The sequence below is a fragment of the Engraulis encrasicolus genome, chromosome 4 (assembly GCF_034702125.1).
Source record: "Engraulis encrasicolus isolate BLACKSEA-1 chromosome 4, IST_EnEncr_1.0, whole genome shotgun sequence".
NCBI classification, from domain to species: Eukaryota; Metazoa; Chordata; class Actinopteri; order Clupeiformes; family Engraulidae; genus Engraulis; species Engraulis encrasicolus.
The window spans coordinates 36371519-36391518 of NC_085860.1; the positions used below are offsets into that span (position 1 = coordinate 36371519).

At 44.6% G+C, this 20000-nt stretch overlaps 1 protein-coding gene across 3 annotated transcripts in view; it reads left to right on the forward strand.

Annotated features, from left to right (window-relative positions):
* LOC134447730 (MOB kinase activator 2-like) overlaps positions 1 to 20000 on the forward strand; it is a 67514-nt gene that overhangs the window by 10515 nt on the left and 36999 nt on the right. The window contains exon 1 of one of the 3 annotated variants that reach the window (XM_063197345.1): positions 14523 to 15457. The exons of 1 other annotated variant lie outside the window; for it this stretch is intronic. In XM_063197345.1, coding sequence (XP_063053415.1) covers positions 15171 to 15457 — 287 coding nt within the window. In that variant the 5' untranslated portion in view covers positions 14523 to 15170. Of the gene's footprint in view, positions 1 to 14522; positions 15458 to 18193; positions 19042 to 20000 lie in introns of those variants that run through there. One more of the 3 variants, XM_063197347.1, reaches the window with a different exon arrangement.

Consider the following 20000-nt stretch of genomic DNA (forward strand, 5'->3'; position numbering starts at 1 on the left):
CTGCTGTGCTGTCAACTGACAACCTTTTCCTCAAGAATCCCGATTGCCTACAGGCATCTGCCATGCCCATGTGATCGATTAAACATGCCCATGGCCGGTCATCGTGATTGGCCTGAATCGTGATCTCAGTTTGGGATCGATGAATAGTCAAGCGGTGCAGTGAGTAGCCTGCAGTTGTGGCTGCTCTGTATTATTATCCAGATAGAAGCAGCAGGGGGGATTGGAGAACAGAATGCTTACTTTTCCTGCCTGCCTGCCACCCTCACTCACTCTCGCTCTGAGGAATCAATCACGGCTCACCGCTCCCTTTCCCAAATTCATTTTAGATGTTAACTTCTATGTTGCCTATCTTCAACATATGAGGTGTGTGTCTGTGTGTGCGCAAGCGTGCGTGCGTGTGTGTACGCTTCCATTGTGCGTGTGTGTGTGTGTGTGCACTTGTGTGTTTGCACGTATGAAGTGTTGTGTGTACTGTAGAGCTTGGGTGGGGATGTAACTCGATTAGGCCCTAACTGGGGACATGACGTTACTGTCCAGGCCCAGGGCCTCACGTTTGGACTGTAATGTGCTTTTTATAGGTGCTCCTGGTCATCACAGTCATATCTCAGGATGAAAACCCCACTTTGTTTCTCCTCAGTAACGTGCGTGGGGTGTGTGCGATTGTGCGTGTGTGTGTGTGTGTGTGTCTGCTGTGGTTCCCATCTCATCAGCACTGGAATCTCCCAAGCTCCAAACTGAGTTACAGAATGCACCAAAAATCTCTTAGGTCCCACACAAGCTCATCTATCTGGGCCAAATATCCATTCTTGGTGGGATAACTTGCTGGACTAAAGGCCATGGCCTGTACATGGGTTCGACATTTTTGTTTTAACCTGACTGCGCGAAACTACGTGCGCACAACTCAACCTGATTGTTGGAAACCGCTGTCTGTCAAAAAAAATTAGCTCACGTGGTTGGCTGCCAGTGTCTTGCCCCTCACAACATTGTGTTTACAAACACGGTGTACCCATGTATTGGCTGAACGTTGTAATGTTTGTTTGTGTGTTTGGAGTGAGTGAATGAATGACAGTGCATTAGGATCTGGGGCCTGCTTTTGCGACCTCAGCCCCATGAGGCCAGTATCGTGAGTGTGTTATGGGTTGTGGCGTTTAGAAAAAGTGCTGAGTTATCTGTTGTTTTTGTCTATGGGAGGATGTGTTATTCACACGAAGCAATCCACCCACACAAGCACATGTACCCTGGTGAACGTATATACAAGTAGTTCACTCAAAACACACACACACACACACACACACACACACACACACACACACACACACACACACACACACACACACACACACACACACACACACACACACACACACACACACACACACACACACACACACACACAATATACCCCAACACAAGCAAACATGCATGCATGTAATTACAGGAACACACACACACACACACACACACACACACACACACACACACACACACACACACACACACACACACACACACATACACGGGTGTAAGGTCAATGGTGTATTTGTTTAGCTTTAACATGTTGGCCTCCGAGCTGCCATGGCAATCCCTTGTTAGTGCGATCAATGGAACTTGTGAGTGGCGCAGTGAGATTTCAGAGAAGCTAATTAAAGCCAGTACAAGCCAGGCACACTGCACTGCATGCACCTGCTCTCTTCCTGCAGACAGAGAAACTGTCACACACTTGCTCTTGCCTTTTTTTACTCTCTGTTTCTTTTTCGTTTTTTTCTTCATCATGTATTTCTCTCTGAGTCTCTCTACCTCTCATATCAATCTCCCGAACTCCATATTTATATCCCCGAAACGCGGAGCGTCGGCGATGTAATGGTTTTGCGTGTGCCGCCGCGTCCACCGCGTTAGGTCTTTCGTGTTACCTCCCATGGTATTAAATATTGTTACACTGGTTATTACACTGTACCTAATGTGGTAGATCCACTGTAATAGTGAACCATTAAAACAGTGTTACCATTTACCCCATTTTTTTGCCTCATTTTCACAATTGTCGTTTGGTTTTAAGCCTATGCATGTCATTGATCTATGTGGGTGGGAGACATGACGCCTTGTTTTTTCGTAACATTGGTTAAAAACCTACAAAACTGTTATTTTCCTTTAAAAAACAAATGTCAATGAAAGAAGATGTGGTACATAATGTTTCATATTAGTCTTAGATGAGAAGAAACATTTTTGTTAAGATTTATGTAAAGGTTTATATGTCAAATTTCCTGCGGTGTGACTGTAACATTAATGAAACAATATATAATAATATATATATAAATTAACCAACAATATTTTGAATAATGTATGAAGTATTTGGCATGATTGCCTAAATCTTAACTTTAGATTGAGATATGTGAATGTGGAAAAAACTCAAGGCAGTACTATTAACTACAAGTTCAATTTCGTAACACAAATTGTGTCCTGTGGGGTGACATGTATGTCAATGTTTGTGAATGGGCAGCTGCAAGGCCAACTACAAGGGTCTTAAAAACTGGCTCCTAACCAGTCAGTACCTCAGTTATTGGAGAGTGCTGTGGAAGTTTAAGGTGACTCTTAACTTCTTAATATGTCTTCATATTGCAATCTTTCTGTCACGCAATGCTTAGGTTCATTTTATGGTGTCCTGTGGTGTGACTGCTCTTACAGGAGGAAAAAAACGTTTTTTTTATAAATGAAATCACATATTAAGATTAAACACAATATCATTATCAAGTTAGCATAAGCTCGGATGTCAGTCATGTATACAAAAGGATTAAAATGGCCATAATGCAGTGAATTCCCTGTGGTGTGACTCCATTTTCCTGCGGTGTGACATGCCTATGCTATGTGTTGATGCAGGACACATTTTCCCAAAAATGTCAAAAATAAGGTGAAATTCCATAGACCACTGAGTGCTTTATTTTTTTCTATTTTTTTCCAATTTTTATCCATCATTTTTTTCAGGAATTTGAAAAACTTTTTTTTTTTTTTGCGTTACGCCCTTAAACGTCAACCACCCATGTATAGATATTAGATAGATATATATATAGATATATATATATAGAGATATTTCTTTTATATTTTGTATTTATCATATACGTTTATGAAAAAAAGAACGAGAGTGGTAGGAATGATGGGGGACTGGAAGCGTTGCGTTTCGGAGATATACCTTAAGCAGTCGAAGGCGACTGCACAGACCTAGTTTACTCTATGTTTTTGTTTCATGATGGTGTACTTTAGTCCATCCGTTTGCTTTATCTAGCTTACACTATCAAAAAATGTTTTTACTCATGTCCTCAAAGAGCACATCGCTTTGCAAGGGCATGCCACATCAAGTCAAGTCAAGTCAAGTCAAGTAGGTTTTATTGTCAATTTCTTTACATGCACTGGTCATACAAAGAATTTGAAATTACATTTCTTGCTTTCCCATTAGACATAGACTAATCTAGGTAAGGACATAGACAGATGTCAACAGATGTCTGTTGATCTGTGTTTGTTATGAAGAGAGGTCAAATAAACCTGTTCAATGTAGCTGCTGAGCACATGACCACAGTTTGAGGGTACTGTGGAACAGTCTCAGGCACTTCCGACTTCTGACTCTTAGCTACAGTACTGTAGTCATACTCAGAATACGATGTGATTTATGTCCTTCTTCACTGAACTATTTCACACCTGATGTGAAAAAGCTTTAGCCTACATCTGAAGTCAAATGATAAAAGTTAACACTTGGTTTCAAATGTACTGCCAAACTCAGCACCTTTTACTGCAGTTCTAATGACCCATGGTGAGGTGTGGGGCATATTTAAAAAAATGGCCTGTCAGATTCGCTTAGTGTTAACAGCATTTTGCCTACACTGTAGCCCGGTTGCTTCCAGAAGACTCTCTAATCTCCAGGAGTGATGATCACTCTGCAGCCTGTTTGTCCTTTAGGGATAGATCATGCATGAACAAAGGAAAAGAAATAAAGAAAGAATTAATACATGAAAAAATGAGATGGCATGACTCGTGGGGCTTAGGCTACTGCATGTGTGCTGATGTGATGAAGGTTGCATTGCATACGACTTTAGTGTGCAGACAGAGACATGAAGACGGAGGACAGGAAAGGGAAGGAGGTGGACTGAGCTGGGACAGTGAGTGCGTTGCAATATGCAACCTTGCCTCCTCCACTTCCCTCCTCCACTTGTGCTTCTCTCCTCGTACCAGGAAGTAATATATCATGATGACATCACTGACAACAGCATTATATTTCAATATCTTGCAAAAGCTCAATTGTAGAGTCTTTTTCTCATTTGCAATTGGGATGGTGAATGAAAAACAGTCCCTCAAAAGTTGTTGTGGCTAGGCTGACAGCTGGGAAACTTTATCGTTTTCTCCACGGAGGAGGGGCCAGGAGGCGGGACGAGGAGACAAGCGCAAGTGGAGGAGGCAAGGTTGCATATTGCAACGCACTCAGTGTCTGGAGAGAGGATGCTTGGAGAGTGGAGAGTGCATGGTAGTAGCTCCCCTGCCTCTGGAGCCCCTCCAGCAGAGAAAGAGAGAGGGCAGCAGGCTCATAACCAGGAGACTACCTCATGCCTGCTACTGTGTTGTTTTGTTGGCAAATCTATTGCCTTGCCATTAAATGTGCTCAGTGCTGCTATGTAAATCATAGCTATGTGGTGGTGTGTGGGCCATCGCATAATTGTATTGAAGGCCTGTTTTTTTCCTGTGTGGAGAAAATGCTGTAAATTGGCCTAAAGCTTTTAATATTATTCGAGGATCTCAACAAATTTGTGGAAAATGTACACATTATGATTTCATTTCGAATAATATTGATCAGTTGTGCCGCGTGTGTGTGTTCATTACTGTGTTTTTGTGTGTTATCCTTGGACTATACACGAAAGTGTGTGCGACCTACACACTCCCGTCCAATCTTGACAGCCATCTCTGTTGTGAAGAAAATTGTGCTAATGTGGGATTAGGCCTTTAAGTCACTAAACAGGCTTAAAAGACCCATCACCAGGAGTGTGGATGAACTGAAGTGATAGCCTTGTACAAGCTTTTATGTTGGCCGAGGGCCAAACATACATAGAAGAGTAATAACACTATTATGTTTATGGTAGGTCCTGTCCTTCAGAGTGTCTAGGAGACAGTCTGTTCTAAAATTGGTTGACCGTAATCGTATTCAGTAAGTAAGTAAGTAAGTAAGTAAATGCCTTTATTATCCCACAATGGGGAAATTTGAGTGTCGCAGCAGTACCATACATACAGCTTCTGCAAAAACAGACGACCTACATACAGACACGTAGCCTGGTTCCCAACGACGGTGCGTGCGTGCACACAAACCAGTCCCCCCAATTGTTCCCCCAAAAGTTCCCCCAATGTAGGCCCATGTGCTTTTAAACTAATTTTGCCATGTTAAATTAAAGGCTTTTAAAATATTTTTTCTCAAATTTCAGAGTGCCTCTGCTTTTTCCTTCCTTTCTTGGACTTTCACTTCACCCGGTACAGATGAGCACCTGAGTAATGTTACCCTGCAAAGTCTCCTGAGCGCTTTAAGCCTTTTAGTGTCTTCCCCCAATTGACTTTGATTGCCTACACAGAGTAAGGGCCTTGCTAGAGCAGTATTGGCAATGTGATGACATCCCTTCAACCAACTGGTGCTCAGGGAAAGATGCAACGTAAAGCAAGCAGAAGGCACGACCCCATAACCCATGACCCCGATGAAGGCAGGAAAGGTGACACGTGTTGGTATTTTAATGGTGTAACTCGTCTGTAAAGACTCTCTTGGACTATTTTTTTTCAATCAGCTGAGCATGGGATGTTTTCCTTTTGGGACACAGAATGTTCATTTGGAGAGTTCCATACACTTCTTGTCCACCAGTGACCACCAGCCCATGATGTAGTGGGACAAGTTTGTTCATCCTGCTGGATTTTATTTTGGCAGTTTTTGTGTTGTACACTGATGGCATAATAAAGTAGCACCACAATCATAATATCCGGTTAGTGCAACCGACAGGATTGGATATGGAACAGTGCTGTTTTGCTTGCGTACCTCCAAAATGTTGTCTACTCAGTGGAAAGAGATCCCAAAAAAGACACATGGCAGTCAGTCAGTCAATAGACTCTAGACAAGAAGGTCAGTGTGAGATAGGGACTGTTTTTACATGGACATTGGGACTGTTTTTACATGGACATTGGGACTGTTTTTAGATGGTGACCTTGTGCTTGTTGGCCAGTTTTTTTTGGCAGAAGCAAGGCTTTCTCAATCATTTCACCTCTGGCACAGACTGAGAATGCTGATTGGAAAAATTGTGTGTGTGTGTGTGTGTGTGTGTGTGTGTGTGTGTGTGTGTGTGTGTGTCGCTGTGAAGGACACATTAGTACACAAAGATATGGTGTTAGTAAGCTTTTATTTTATTTTATTCTTTATTTTTTTTGTCACAGTATATTTTCTTTGTCTTTAACCATTAGAATAGGAACTGATTTCCCCCTGAGTTAACACTTCCTTGGTATGCTGTTTTGAATCCCACCTCCCCTACTTCTCTCTCCCTATCTCTGTCTTCTTCCCCTCTCCCCCTCTCCCCCTCTCTCCCTCCCCCTCTCTCTCTCTCTCTCTCTCTCTCTCTCTCTCTCTCTCTCTCTCTCTCTCTCTCTCTCTCTCTCTCTCTCTCTCTCTCTCTCTCTCCGGAAAGCAGGGATATTGTGGTGGAAGACAGGAACTCACATGCTGTACTTCCTGCCATTGAAGATATGAGAATCGTGACAGCATGATCTCATCCTTTATTCTGTGCCAAGAGGACACACACACACACACACACACACACACACACACACACACACACACACACACACACACACACACACACACACACACACACACACACACACACACACACACACACACACACACACACACACACATCTGCTCTCTCTCTCTCTCTCTCTCTCTCTCTCTCTCTCTCTCTCTCTCTCTCTCTCTCTCTCTCTCTCTCTCTCTCTCTCTCTCTCTCTCTGGTGTGGAGTCAAACAGTGTGTTAATCTCTACTATCTAACTCCACACACCACCTTTTACCTTGTATGTCCTTCTTAATTAATTGTATATAATAATTGTAGAATGTGGCTAGTTATGAGGAGCATTAGTTTCATGTGGAAGAGTTGTCTACATTGCACAAGTCATGTTGCAGCATGTTATTGATGAGGGAGTGGTAGGCTACTGATAGGCTTGCATCAATAACACAACGCGTCAATACTTTGCACACACTGTTTACACTGTAGCTATGACTTTTCTTTGGTTTGGATGGTGTTTTTTAGTACATCGAGCCCTTAGAGTGAAACAAGCTCACATACAATGCCGTCTATAAATCTACAGCACAGACAAACACAAACCAATTCACTTAATGAAGCAAACCATCGAAATAAGATAATAGCTGTCCAGACAGAACAGATATTCTGTTCTCTATTTCTTAGTAGCTTTAGGATTATCTACATATGACACTATTTTAGATAAGATTTCATTCTCATGTGAATGCATAGTAGAGATACCCCACTCGGACGTTTTAGTGATCGCAAATTATACACGGCCACAGACAGCACACATATTTGTTTTCATTTTGTTCTGAACTTATGGGGGGCCAGAACCTGCCCATCCAAGGGCAGTATCTGTCCCCAAGGCCTCCATTTGAATAGCCCTGGTATACAGTAACATGGTGATCTATGGCTATTTATAGTGCATGGACACTATACCATGGGTCTTCCTCCACAGGTCTCTTCTTTCAGAACATCTGACTGATTGCTGGATTAATTGTAGATGGATGGCTATGGCACAGTCAGCTTCTAGCTGTAGCCAATACCGTTCAACCCACACAGTTCAACTACACCAGTCTAATTAATTTGCTGTGTGTGTGCGTGGCCCACTCACAAATTAAATTCGCAATTTTACAGCTCCCCATTACAAGGGCAACATACTATAATGAAAGAGCATCCATAAAGCAAAATGGCTAACTTGTTTTATGGGGAGCTCAGGTTCTGTGTTTGCGCCATCATCACTATAAAAAGCTTCCTCGATGATAAGCCACTGCTAAACCAGACTGTAATATCCCAAGTGGATTAACGTTGGCGCTGGTTTATTGAAGTGTGTTGTCGTGAAGTGTTTTGATGTGCAACAAAGAAGCTCTGTCACTCATCATCCTATTTCAGTTACAGTGTCATTTTACGTTTTCTACTGAGTAGCTTGTACTTGACTCAGATTCTGTTAAGTGTCTGCCTGCATCTGGCTGGCCAATGATTCAGTAAAAACTTGATGCAAACTAGTTCACACACATACTTTGGATAATTCTTTGGACATGTCAGCGCAGGCGGCGAACAGGCAGTCTTCTGTCTATTTTCTGGCCTCAGATCAGCGTTGAAGTGAAAAACAAATACTGCATTGAAACAGCTGCAGCTTCAAGCCACAGAGAATGGTGAGCTTGGCAAAGGGAATAGGGAATGTTATCAATTTGTGGCTATGGAATTCGCAAGAATTCACAAGATACATTTAGACACAATACATCATCATCACATCCCAATACAGTCACAATACACATTGTTGCTGAGAAAAGGTAGTTGTAGAGCTGTGTGCAGTGTTAGGCCCTTAATTCATTTATGATGCTTATTCCAACCTAAACATGTATCAAGGTGATGATGTTATAGAGCCAGACTTCATAGTAAATTTGAATATTCCAGTAAATCAGCTAAAAGCTTTCTGTAGTTTGGGATGTAAGCACGCCCGCCGATGGGGGGTGGGGTGGTGGGTGGTGTAAACAGGCCAGTTATCCCAGGGTCAGGGACAGGGAGGTGCCCAGAAATGAGACCCCATTACATTGTATTGAGAACGGGGCCCTTTCATATGGTTTTGTCCTGGGCCTGGTCAAAGCTGTCGGCAGCCCTGGATCTGGGCTTATGTTTTTCACTTTGATTTTATACAAGCATAATCAAAAATATAGCAATAATCCAAAATACAGTTTGTAGCCTGTGTTCGCTTTGCTGGTTCACACATTTCAAGACATGGACAATGCAGTCTAGTTTATTTTTGTTTATCCGTATATAAAAAAAAACATATAAGAACATGGGATGGTAATGAGAGTGTGGCCTCTGTCAGTGTGGCCATAGATGTACGGCTGAAATGAAAACAGCGGCACGCTGCCCTGATCCTATCACAAAATGTCATGACCTCCCGTGGACAGTTAACCTCGATTGATTTTACTGTTGCCACTGCCAGGAGGCCCAAGGCTCAAACAGCAAGCACCAGGCTGGTCCTCAGTGAGTCATTGCACTGTTGTTGTTGGTGGCGGCCGCCCCGGCACTGCACGTAGCTGGAAGCCAGTATTAAAAAAAGAAACACAGTCCCTCTATTGATCATGTGCATCAGCCGCAGCAGCAGCAGAGTCAGTGCTTTGCTGTCTGTTTGTTTGGGGCAAAGGACTCGCTAATAGGCGTGAAATCTCATCTTGTGTAATTCTCAGTGAAATTCCTTGTTGCGTAAGAGATCTCAGGGTCCCTACCACAGGAATACAAAAGGGTCTTCTTCCAATCCGTAAACACATGGCACAAACTGTAGCTTTGCCATAAGACTAACATTCAAAACGCGACACATAATATAAGATCAATCTAAATAAAAGATAGCATAATACAGGTCCTGGCCATATAATTACAATATTATGAGATTAATTTCTTTCTTTTTTTCTGAAGAAAATTGTGATTTTATTACAATATTCTAATAATGTGAAGTCCTCAATTCATTTTTTTTTGGAGCTGGAAGGCCAAAATGTGTAAAAATAAGCAAATGAATGATTGAAATACTTTGTAGTTGAAAATGTGGGAAATGCATCTACAAGACATGAAAGTTAAACATTATTGATGGGATTATGGAAATAAATCAACTTTTTCATGATGTTCTAATTATATGGCCTGGACTTGTACTTGTTGTGGTACTTCATGTTTTCTCTTCTGTTTTTATTTCAGCCCTAAATCTAATGCCTGTTTTATTTATTTTTTGCAATCTTACCATTGGCCAGTAGGTGGCAGCAAAATGCTACTTTCACCACTGATCATTCAGTTGCCATTCTCCCTCTTGTGGCCCTACACTTTGGGCTTTACACTTTACCTTTTATAGGCAAGCCTTACCACAGAATTTATGGCCATATTTATCTCCAGCCCTGTTCTGTTTTTCTTTTTTGGCTTGTCCATTTTTCATGCCAAACAAGGCCTCTCCAGTCCTGCCGCCTTGTTTATGCCCCGTTCTCACGCCCCCGGAGATCACTTGCCCATGTCAGATCTCAAAGCTCTACTAACTCCCTCTGGCTCTCAGCCCCACCAGTCTAGTAACCACAGCCATTACTCAATCACCCACACCATACCAGAGGACCCTATCTGGAACTACCCCTGGAGCTACAGTGCTTTCCCTACCAAATATTACGTCCCTTTTATTTTTCATGGCTTATTTATTTTCCCATGGGGTGGGGAGGACTGATGGGTACAGCTTTACAAGTGTGCTTAGGCAGAGAGATGAGGGGCTCTGTGTGCCTCTGGGTTATTTCACGTGAAATCAGACACTTTGGGACCCGACCGACACAGATTTCAATCATACTTGCTGTGCCTGTTTAGTAGCACCCCAGAACTGCATTTGTGTGAATCTGAAACCAATATTAAGTGAGAAACAGACTAGCGAAGGTTTACATATGAGGGTAGGACACTATGCATTCAGCCTCAGTCAGTGTAAGTCACAAAAAGAACACAAACACAAACACAAACACAAACAGCATGGAATACAACAACCCACAGAATATGAATTATCATGAATTGAAAAATTAAGAATTGAATATCAAAAAACCGTATATTTAAAAATGGCCAGTTCCTTGTCTAAACATAGCCTGCAATGTCATGGACAGCACCTGATATGCTGGTGTTTGGTTTTTTATTAATTTCAGAGATAATGACTCAAAAATATGGCATCATTCAAATCACCAGCTAGTAATAATATGGTAATACCATAGTAATATCACATGACAGCATGTCTATCGGAATATGTGAAGGATGGAGATGGTCCATGAGGATGCAGGAAGTTCAGTTTCACCTCCAGTGCTCGGCATACATTCCTCAACACATGCTAGCCACTAGTTACCATATACAGCTACAGCATACCCTTTGATGCTTGAACATTTAGAAAATTCCTTTACTGAGCTTATTCTTTCAACCCTGCCTTCTCTGAATGCTTAAAATGGTCTCGCTTCCACTGTGTCCATTGACAATGGGCAGAAGCCGTGTAGTTTTTGAGTACCTGGAATAGGGACTGACGAGGGTGCAGGACCCACCGGGAAAATGCCTGCTATGCCAGATGGCCAGTCCAACCCTGTCCCTGACACTACTCTATTACTACTTCATTACAACTCATTTCAACCTTTATGTCCCATTATCTCTGAAATGAATAAAGAACCAAACATCCCATTTTCAGGTGTTGTTTATGACCTTACAGGCTATGTTTAGACAAGAAACCAGCCATTTTAAAATATAAGTTTTTTTGATATTCAATTTTTATTTTTGCAGTGTATCATAATTCATATTCTGAAGGTTGTTGTATTCCATGCTGTGTGTGTAATTTGTAGGGCTTTAAAACAACACCTCAGACATCCTTTTGTGACTTGCACTGACTGAAATAATCAAGGCTGAATGCATAGTGTCCTACCCTCATATGTAAACCTTTGCTAGTCTGTTTCTCCCTTAATATTGGTGTCAGATTCACACAAATGCAGTTCTGGGGTGTTACCTTGCTACTAAACAGGCACAGCAAGTATGATTGAAATCCGTGTCGGTCGGGTCCCAAAGTGTCTGATTTCACGTGAAATGACCCTGTTTCCTGGCCAGTGTAGGAGTAGCTTTGTAAGTTGGTGACATTCTAACGCTCGCATGCACTTTGCAAAATCAGAATCGAAATATTGGAAAAATTACATTGCACATTGCGCCACACTTACTAATCATGTATTTTCAATGCCACGCTTACAATAGATTGCGCAATAAAGCTATATGTAGAGGAAGACAAATGTGACGAATGCTAATGAATGGAGAATAATTGCAATGAAGGAGAAATAGCCTACTCTTGGAAAAAAGTGGTGTTCATATGCGTCTATAATTCTAATAATTCAAGTAAAAGAATAATGCTACTCTCATAGCAGATGGTAGATTGTGAAATGTTTTGTGGAATGACAATGGAGGACAGTTGAGACTGAGGTTGCTTTTTGTGAGGAGAGGGCTGAAGCAGACTGCCTGCAGAATTTCCGTTAGTCAAAGTGGTGGGGGGTTAGCCGGTATCAAGGACATGTGACTCAGTATCATCATTTGAAGGGCTATGTTGTGCAGTTTTATATCAAATATACATATACTATGATATGAAAACCCCTGAAATATCTAGAAGCAACTCTAGAAATCACATTCATAACACAAAATCTTTATCTTTTCATGGGGCCTAGTCAAGGTGATGGGTTCTTGATGTCAAGGTGGACGCCTTAATAACTCGAAACACGCTCAGAGAGTGCACCTCTGTTCTCTGGTGGACAGAAACACACACTGTGAACGTGCAAAAACAACGAACATGGACACAAACTCGGACGATCAAATAGCCTCCTTGGTGGAGGTAATCAAGTGTTGGAACACACTGCCCTGGGTGGGACACAAGCGTATACTATAGCCTTCAGATTAGTAGGGGTGGACCTACTTTGTTGGCCAGAGTCAACAGAGTCAAGGTGCACTAAATTCACACAGCATCCAGGAGCCAACACAAATAAACAAATACAGAGGTGAACACAGAAGTATGCTCCTTAGATAAAACACAAGTGATAGGCCGATACTCTTTTATGGCTGCTTAACCACCAGACATGGCGTGCCGTGACATTCTGTCTATGTCCATACTGTCTTATGTCCATGTATGAGTACTGTCTATGTCTATACTGTCTATGTCCTTACCTAGATTAGTCTATGTCTGCATGGGAAAGCAAGAAACGTAATGTCAAATTCTTTGTATGACCAGTGCATGTAAAGAAATTGACAATAAAACCAACTTGACTTGACTTCTGGACCATTCACAGTTTTTTTTCTCACACAAGCAGACAAGCCAGTCAGGACAGAATTGCTGTCATTCAGGAGAGTGATGACGACCATATAGCCTGTACCCAGAAGCTGAGTGCCATATTGTTGTTTAACCTGTAGGTTTTCCTATTGTCGTGGAGTGGGCCTATGCATATATGCTTAACTGACAAACCAAGACACTCGTATGAATGGTAAATGTTCTCCTCAAGGCATGAGAAAAGGTGTTTGACCCCCATCTAGACTAAGCAAACAAACCCAACACGCTGCAGCCTAGCAGGCCACCCGCCCTCTGCTGACTGCTGACACTTCCCATCTCAGCAGGTGCTGCTCTAGGTGTTCTGTCAGCAGATGCAGACAGAGCCACAGAGCCGCCGTGGGCGCAGGCAGCGGTCACATAGGGTGTGCTGCGAGTCAAACTGCGGTACTTCCTCCTTCCCGTCCTTTTCCTGCTGCGGTCAGTATCTCATTTACGATCGGGATGTTGAATGGGCGAAAAGCCCCGCAAGATGTACGTAGCTCTGTCCAGGTTGACGGCAGGGAACTGCGTTTCGTTTTCTCCACAGTGTAACGGAGGCTAACTAGCAGAGTTGGCGTGGACCTTAGAAAACCTCCCTCCCGAAAGCCTCATACAATGTCGATGCCGTTGGGCTGGGGGACTGGTCCTTTAGTCCAGCGGTATCGTACTGTGCCTCCCATTTCTGAACCGATGTAGTTGACGAGGTCGCAGGTTCGCAACCCGAGGGGGACGAACAGGTGCAGGAAGACCTCTGTCACAGAGGCGGGGAGACACCAAGGCAAGAGGCCACCACCACCAGGAAAGGACAGGAGGAAGTACAGTTTGACTTGCACCCACTGAAATCTGAATGATAAAGGACCAAGGGTACATAATTCATAAACTCCTGGGGTACACAATGCATAATTCCTCTGTCCTCGTGTCCTTGATTCCTCATTCCTCATTTTCTGCATTCTCAACTGAGTCTTGAGGAATCAAGCACACACACACACACACACACACACACACACACACACACACACACACACACACACACACACACACACATGCAGCATCCTTTGAATGGCATCTTGCCTCCCTCCTCTGTCGTCGTCTTTTTCGTGTAGTGAGATGGTCCCCGATGACCGTGAGCCCTGAAGCACAAGGCTGAAGGTCGAAGGAATTAACAGGAGGATGGACATTGATATACTTACTTTATTTAGGACATCTCACTTGCCTGCAGAATAGCATAGTGAGGCCTCTTACTGACTCAATCCCTCATTTTGGATTCATGCACATGCTTCTGCAGAATGTGCTGACAGGCTGCGGAGGTGTGTGTGTGTGTGTGTGTGTGTGTGTGTGTGTGTGTGTGTGTGTGTGTGTGTGTGTGTGTGTGTGTGTGTGTGTGTGTGTGTGTGTGTGTGTGTGTGTGTGTGTGTGTGTGTGTGTGTGTGTGTGTGTAGGTGGGGGTATAGTGGAGGTCTGTGAATGGGTGTTTGTCCTTAGACTCCCCCTGCGTTTTCCTCCCACCTTCCTGTGAGTGCATTGCATAACTCTGCAGTCCAGGAAAAAAAGATGTTGGGGAGCAGTGATGTGAGCAAGCACAGGGACCTCCAAGGGAAAATATGCCTTATGCCTCTCCAGGTCCATCCAGGTCCATCCCATACCTTACATTTAATGTATTTGGATTAAAAGAAGGGAAATAGATATAGATCAGTGCTTTTCACCCTTATGTGATACAGTAATAAAAAAAGACGTTTTTTGAAACAAGTGACACATTACACACGTTCCGTCCATTTTTATTCAGTAATCAGTTTTAACTCAAATTGCCTGTATCCGCCTCTTTCAGCTGTGCATTCCCCTTATTTTTGTTCCAAAGTGGAAGGTGGTTGGTTGCAGTTGTCTGGAATCATTCCACGTGGTGTGGATGCGTAAACTTTGATTGCAACATTGTTGCAATTACGCGCATGTGTCAGGAGGAGGATGATTGCATTGTTTGATTTTGACGTCTACTTTCCTGTAGTAATTAGAACTAACTTGAAACGTCCAAGCTATTTTTTTGTCGAGAATGAAACGAAACCGTTTCACCATTCACACAAATGTTAGTTCTAAACCCAGCCCCACGGAAGCAGGAATGCCGGGGGGCGGCGGTCGTCTACCAATGCTGAGCAAAGGGGAGATACTAGACAGCAGCCTACAAAGCGCCCGCCGTCCCTTTGTCTTTACTTTGCAAAAGCGAGAGAAGGTGAAGAAGCGCAATAACTCCGAACGCTTTTGCAGAAGTCTGGATATCCTGATAAAATTCCTGTCCCGCAGAATGAGATTCAAACGAAACGGCTCCTACACATTGAATAGGTAAGCGGCTTCTAAATATTGACTAACGTGCTCTGTCTATGATAACCGAAGGCGCACGGAGTCGTTTAAAGTTTTCCCTCTGAATATTTATTCAGTGTGTCGTGTGTGATTTGAGAAACGGGTCTCTCGAGTGTGGAAAAACATTAACCGGTCGATTGAGAAGTGCCCTTTCTCGCCGCTGGAAATTGTATTGTTTCGGGTAGGCTAGTACTGTACCAGACGAGACGACCACATCTCATTTCGCAGAGAAGCTGACATCATCGTTACCGGCTTTCATAGACTACTTTTGTCATGGCACGAATATGCGTCATATTCAGCCTAAATTGGGCGTCTTTTATTACCATTCAGTGAATTATGAACGGTCAATTTAATTCATTGTCGTACATCATTGGAGTCAATTGTTCATACCAACGTTTGTGTGTTCTGGAATAGCTAGGCTCCTCTGCGTTTCCCCAGTCTTAATTGTACTGCAATTAACCTACTTTGCATGCCAACCATGTATCTGAACATACGTCTTGTGACTGTATGATGTAGCCACGAATAAAGGTGGAAAAACCTGTATGTCTTGACTACTGGGGAAGGGGAGACGGGGGCGTTTCTTCTTGAAGTGGAAACAGAGACGTAATGGGTTTCTGTGATGGCACCCATGCAGTCTCACCTTAGCTACTTTCCCGAAAACTCAAGCCTCAACTTCTGAATGAATCGTCACTCTCTGACAAACCTAGGCCACATAGGCTTTTGAAATCAGTGCCATCATGCTTGCCAGGAACTGAATATCTAAAATCAGATTCATAAATTAATCATTGCGATCTTTCCTGTCTGTAGTCTACTATCAGGTACACAATAGTGTCTTGTTATCATCTGTGGTCTTGGTCACACGTTGATTTGTTGTTGTGCCTATTACTGCTGTGGCTGAATTTAAATGACAGCTAGTAGATGGAGATGTTGTCCGGGCCTTCTATTTTCAGCTCCCTCCTCCCCTCTCTGTTGTTCTGTGGAGCTGTGCTCGCTTAATGATGAGAAATGGAACTCTTGCTTTGACCGGCGCAGAGCGAGCTCTTATCTCACACACATACTAATGTGGAAAGTGTGAGGAATGGCGTCATTAACCTTACACATAAGCAGAGAGGAAGGCAAGGATGCAAGAGAAAAACTGGCTTGTTGTGACCCAAGTTGAACTTGTATCTGTCGAGTCTTTCTAGCCATCATACTGTATCTCCCTGTCGTGGGAATTTCCATGGTGCCTTTACTTGTGCGTTCATTCTGATGTGAAGAGCAGCAGAGAAACCCACTCTCAAATCTTTACTGTTTGGGAGCCAGTTGCAGAACCGGTATGGGAGAGTAATACTGTACATATTATTAGACTAGCGGAGTAGTCTGTTGTGGCACGGTGAGGCTCAACCTAATTTGTGCACTAAAATAAAGCGGAGCCGTGGGTTGCAGCAGACAGAAAGGACTCTCTTTATCGACTGCATAACCTTCTGTAAGCGGCCCCCCTCGCCCAGTCACAATAGCACTGCAGTGAACCAATCAATATGACCGGGTTGTCATTACACTGTGTTCCCTTGCACTGCAGACTGTAGGGGCAGTACTGTTCCCCTCTTGCCCACCCCTATGAGGCCTTTTGGGCAGCAAAGAGAGCTGAATACGTTCCAGGCTGGCTGGCTGGCTGGATGGTACACAGTGGGTACAGGACTGCAGTGCACCTAATGTCTCCTTTGAAAGCTGCTGTGCCGAGAGAGGGTGGTGGACAGTGTGGGTGGACAGTGTGGGTGGACAGTGTGGGTGCTCTGCAGACGGTGGCAGACTCAGCCGGCTGCTCTGGATGTAAATGTGATGATGAGCAACAAATCCCCCAACTGAGCGAAAGACACAGGTCTTTGTTTGTCTGCTGGGCGGGGCAAGGTTTTTGCAGGTGTGTAGATGTTTTTAAAAGGCGTGTAACTTGCTGTTTGTTCTTCGTGTGTGTGTGTGCGTGTGTGTGCGTGTGTGTGCGTGTGTGTGCGTGTGTGTGCGTGTGTGTGCGTGTTTGTGTGTGTGCACGTGCGCGTGTGTGTGTGTGCGCGCGCGCGTGTGCACGTCTGAGAAGCTCATTGGCACGTTTGGCCGTTTACAGACGGGCTGATGCTTAGCGAGCTTTTCCTTCGGCTATTGTGTCAGCACATTCTGCTGAGGAGAGAGGGAGGGAATACGAATGAACGAGCGAACGAACAAGAGAGAGATGGAGATGGAGCTGGCTGGGCATTCATTTCCCCTTTAAGACGAGCCCTCTCTCTTACCTCAAGCCCCACCCCTCAGTACCACACCTCCTCTGCAGTCTACCTGTATGGAACCACCCCCATGTTGTGGTGCTACTGCTGCTCACGTTTGGTAATCAGTGCTTGTACTAGTTCATTTATGTGTATGTTTCTAATGTTATGTGTAGTGTGTAGTGTAGTGTGTTATGTGTAAGGAGAGTTGAGAGGCTGGTACTTGCAGTACCTCCAGAAAAGTTAGCAGAACTTTGGGAGGAGTGAATAAGGGAGAGAGGGGAGAAAAACAGCCCTTGGCTCCCGCAGTGGCCAGTCAGCAGTTTGTTTATGGAAGTATATTTGCCAACCTTATGGTCCCGCCTCCCAAGGCAGAGCCCAGAGAGAGAGAGAGTGTGTTTTGAGAGTGAGTGAGCGAGCGAGCAGGAGGGAGGGAGGGAGTGGGAGAGGGGGAATAAGGGAGAGAAAAAGAGAGAGAGAGAGAGAGAGAGTGTGGGTAAGAGAAAAAAAAACGTTAGGCAGAGCGAGTCAGAGAGGGGAGGGAAAGAGCAACAGAGACGAGAGAGCGCGAGCCAGAGAGGGAGAGAGACAGAAGCACGGGGGAGAACGACTGAGTCAAGCGACCAAGAGACTGGGAGATAGAAGAGAGAGAGCTAGAGAAAGTCTACGAGAGAGGACAGCGAAGCGCAGAGCAGAAAGGACGAGAAGGGAGGATAAGAGGTGTTGTCAGGTGGAGCGAAGAGGCGATGGGACAGTGATACAGCACACCGAGAGAGAGAGGGAAAGAGGGAGAGGGGGAGCTGACAGAGGGAGGCTGAGTGATTGCCTCAGCTCAACTCTCAGCACATACACACACACATACACACACACACAGACGGTCTGTCGATCCTCCAGTGTGTGTGTTGGTGCTTCTGAGCCACTCGTGTTCTGCGTTGCTTGTGCTGTGCAGTGCACCCCGGGGGGAAAAAAGCCTCACCCCTCTGGCGACGCGTGAGACACAGACGGTGTGGGTCCGTGTTGGGATAAAAAAGGACGCAAGCAGCAGACAGCAAGAAAGCAAGGAGTGAGTGAGTGAGTGAGGGAGAGAGTGTCATTGAGGAGGACGCAGAGGGGTAATGCTGAAGTGCCGCTGCTCGGAGGCATCAGCGGCAGTGTTGGCTCTCCTCCAGGACTAAGCAGAAGCGAACCAGCCAGCCTGCCCGCCAGCCAGCCCGCAGGCTAGGAACCAGCACCAGGGAGTGTGGGGAGTGGGTGGCTGGACAGCCCCCCTGCAACCCCCCCTTAGCCAGCCGGCTGCATGGGGGTACTGGTCTGCTGCGACTGCTTCTTCTACAGGTAGGCTGTACTACTGGCTACAGGTAGAGACATTCATTCCTGCGTGCTGGTGCATAGTCTGCCTCTGTCTCTGGTAGGCACGGTGCCAGACTCTATTTACCTTTTCTGGAGGTGGAACCACGCTAGTCTACGCCAGACTTGGACCTCTTGTGCAGTGTGTGTGTGTGTGTGTGTGTGTGTGTGTGTGTGTGTGTGTGTGTGTGTGTGTGTGTTACTTTCTTAAATAAATAGGTGCCACCCTTTTCGCAAACAGTCCTCTAAAAGTTAAGTCTAATGCAAAATGGCCTGCCTGCTTTTTGTAGCCTAGTCTTTATCCCTAGCTGGCTGGCTGTGGCGTTTTCTCAGTAGCGTGCCGGGCCTCTGTCCGCTTCCAAACCACTGTAACTTTTTAAAGATTTGGCCTCTTCCCTCTCCTGGGCCCTGCTCCCCATAGCTGTGTGCTGCGTAGCTCTGCTGCTCTCCACTTTGCTGCGCTCTGTGCTGTGCTGTGTTGTGTCGGTACATGCGGTTAGGAGACATCTAAGGACAGCCAGCAGTGCTGTGCTGTGCTGTGTGAAAGCTCAGTGGTTTCAGTGGCGGATGGCAACAAGCCAGATGCATCCCTCCCTGTCTCTCGCCTACTGCTGCTCACGCTCTCTTTATCAACTTTGGCTGGAACGGACATTGCAATTTTCTTTTTCTTTTTTTTTCTTCTCCTGTAGGTTTGTGCTGTTTGTTTGGACAAGGTGTTCCCATCCAGAGAAAGAACGTGAGAGAAAGATGGAGGGATAGGGAGGGTGAGAGAGAGAGCGAGAGGGGGCAGAAAGAGAACAAGAGAGAATCTCCAGTCTTCAGACTTTGGCCCTCAAACTGCCTTTGACCCCCTCTCTGGCCAGGCCTTCAGAGGAGGGCCGTTGAAGTTTAGCCCGGCACTATCAATCGATAGACAGACAAGCAGCCAACCTTTTTCAACTTCTTCC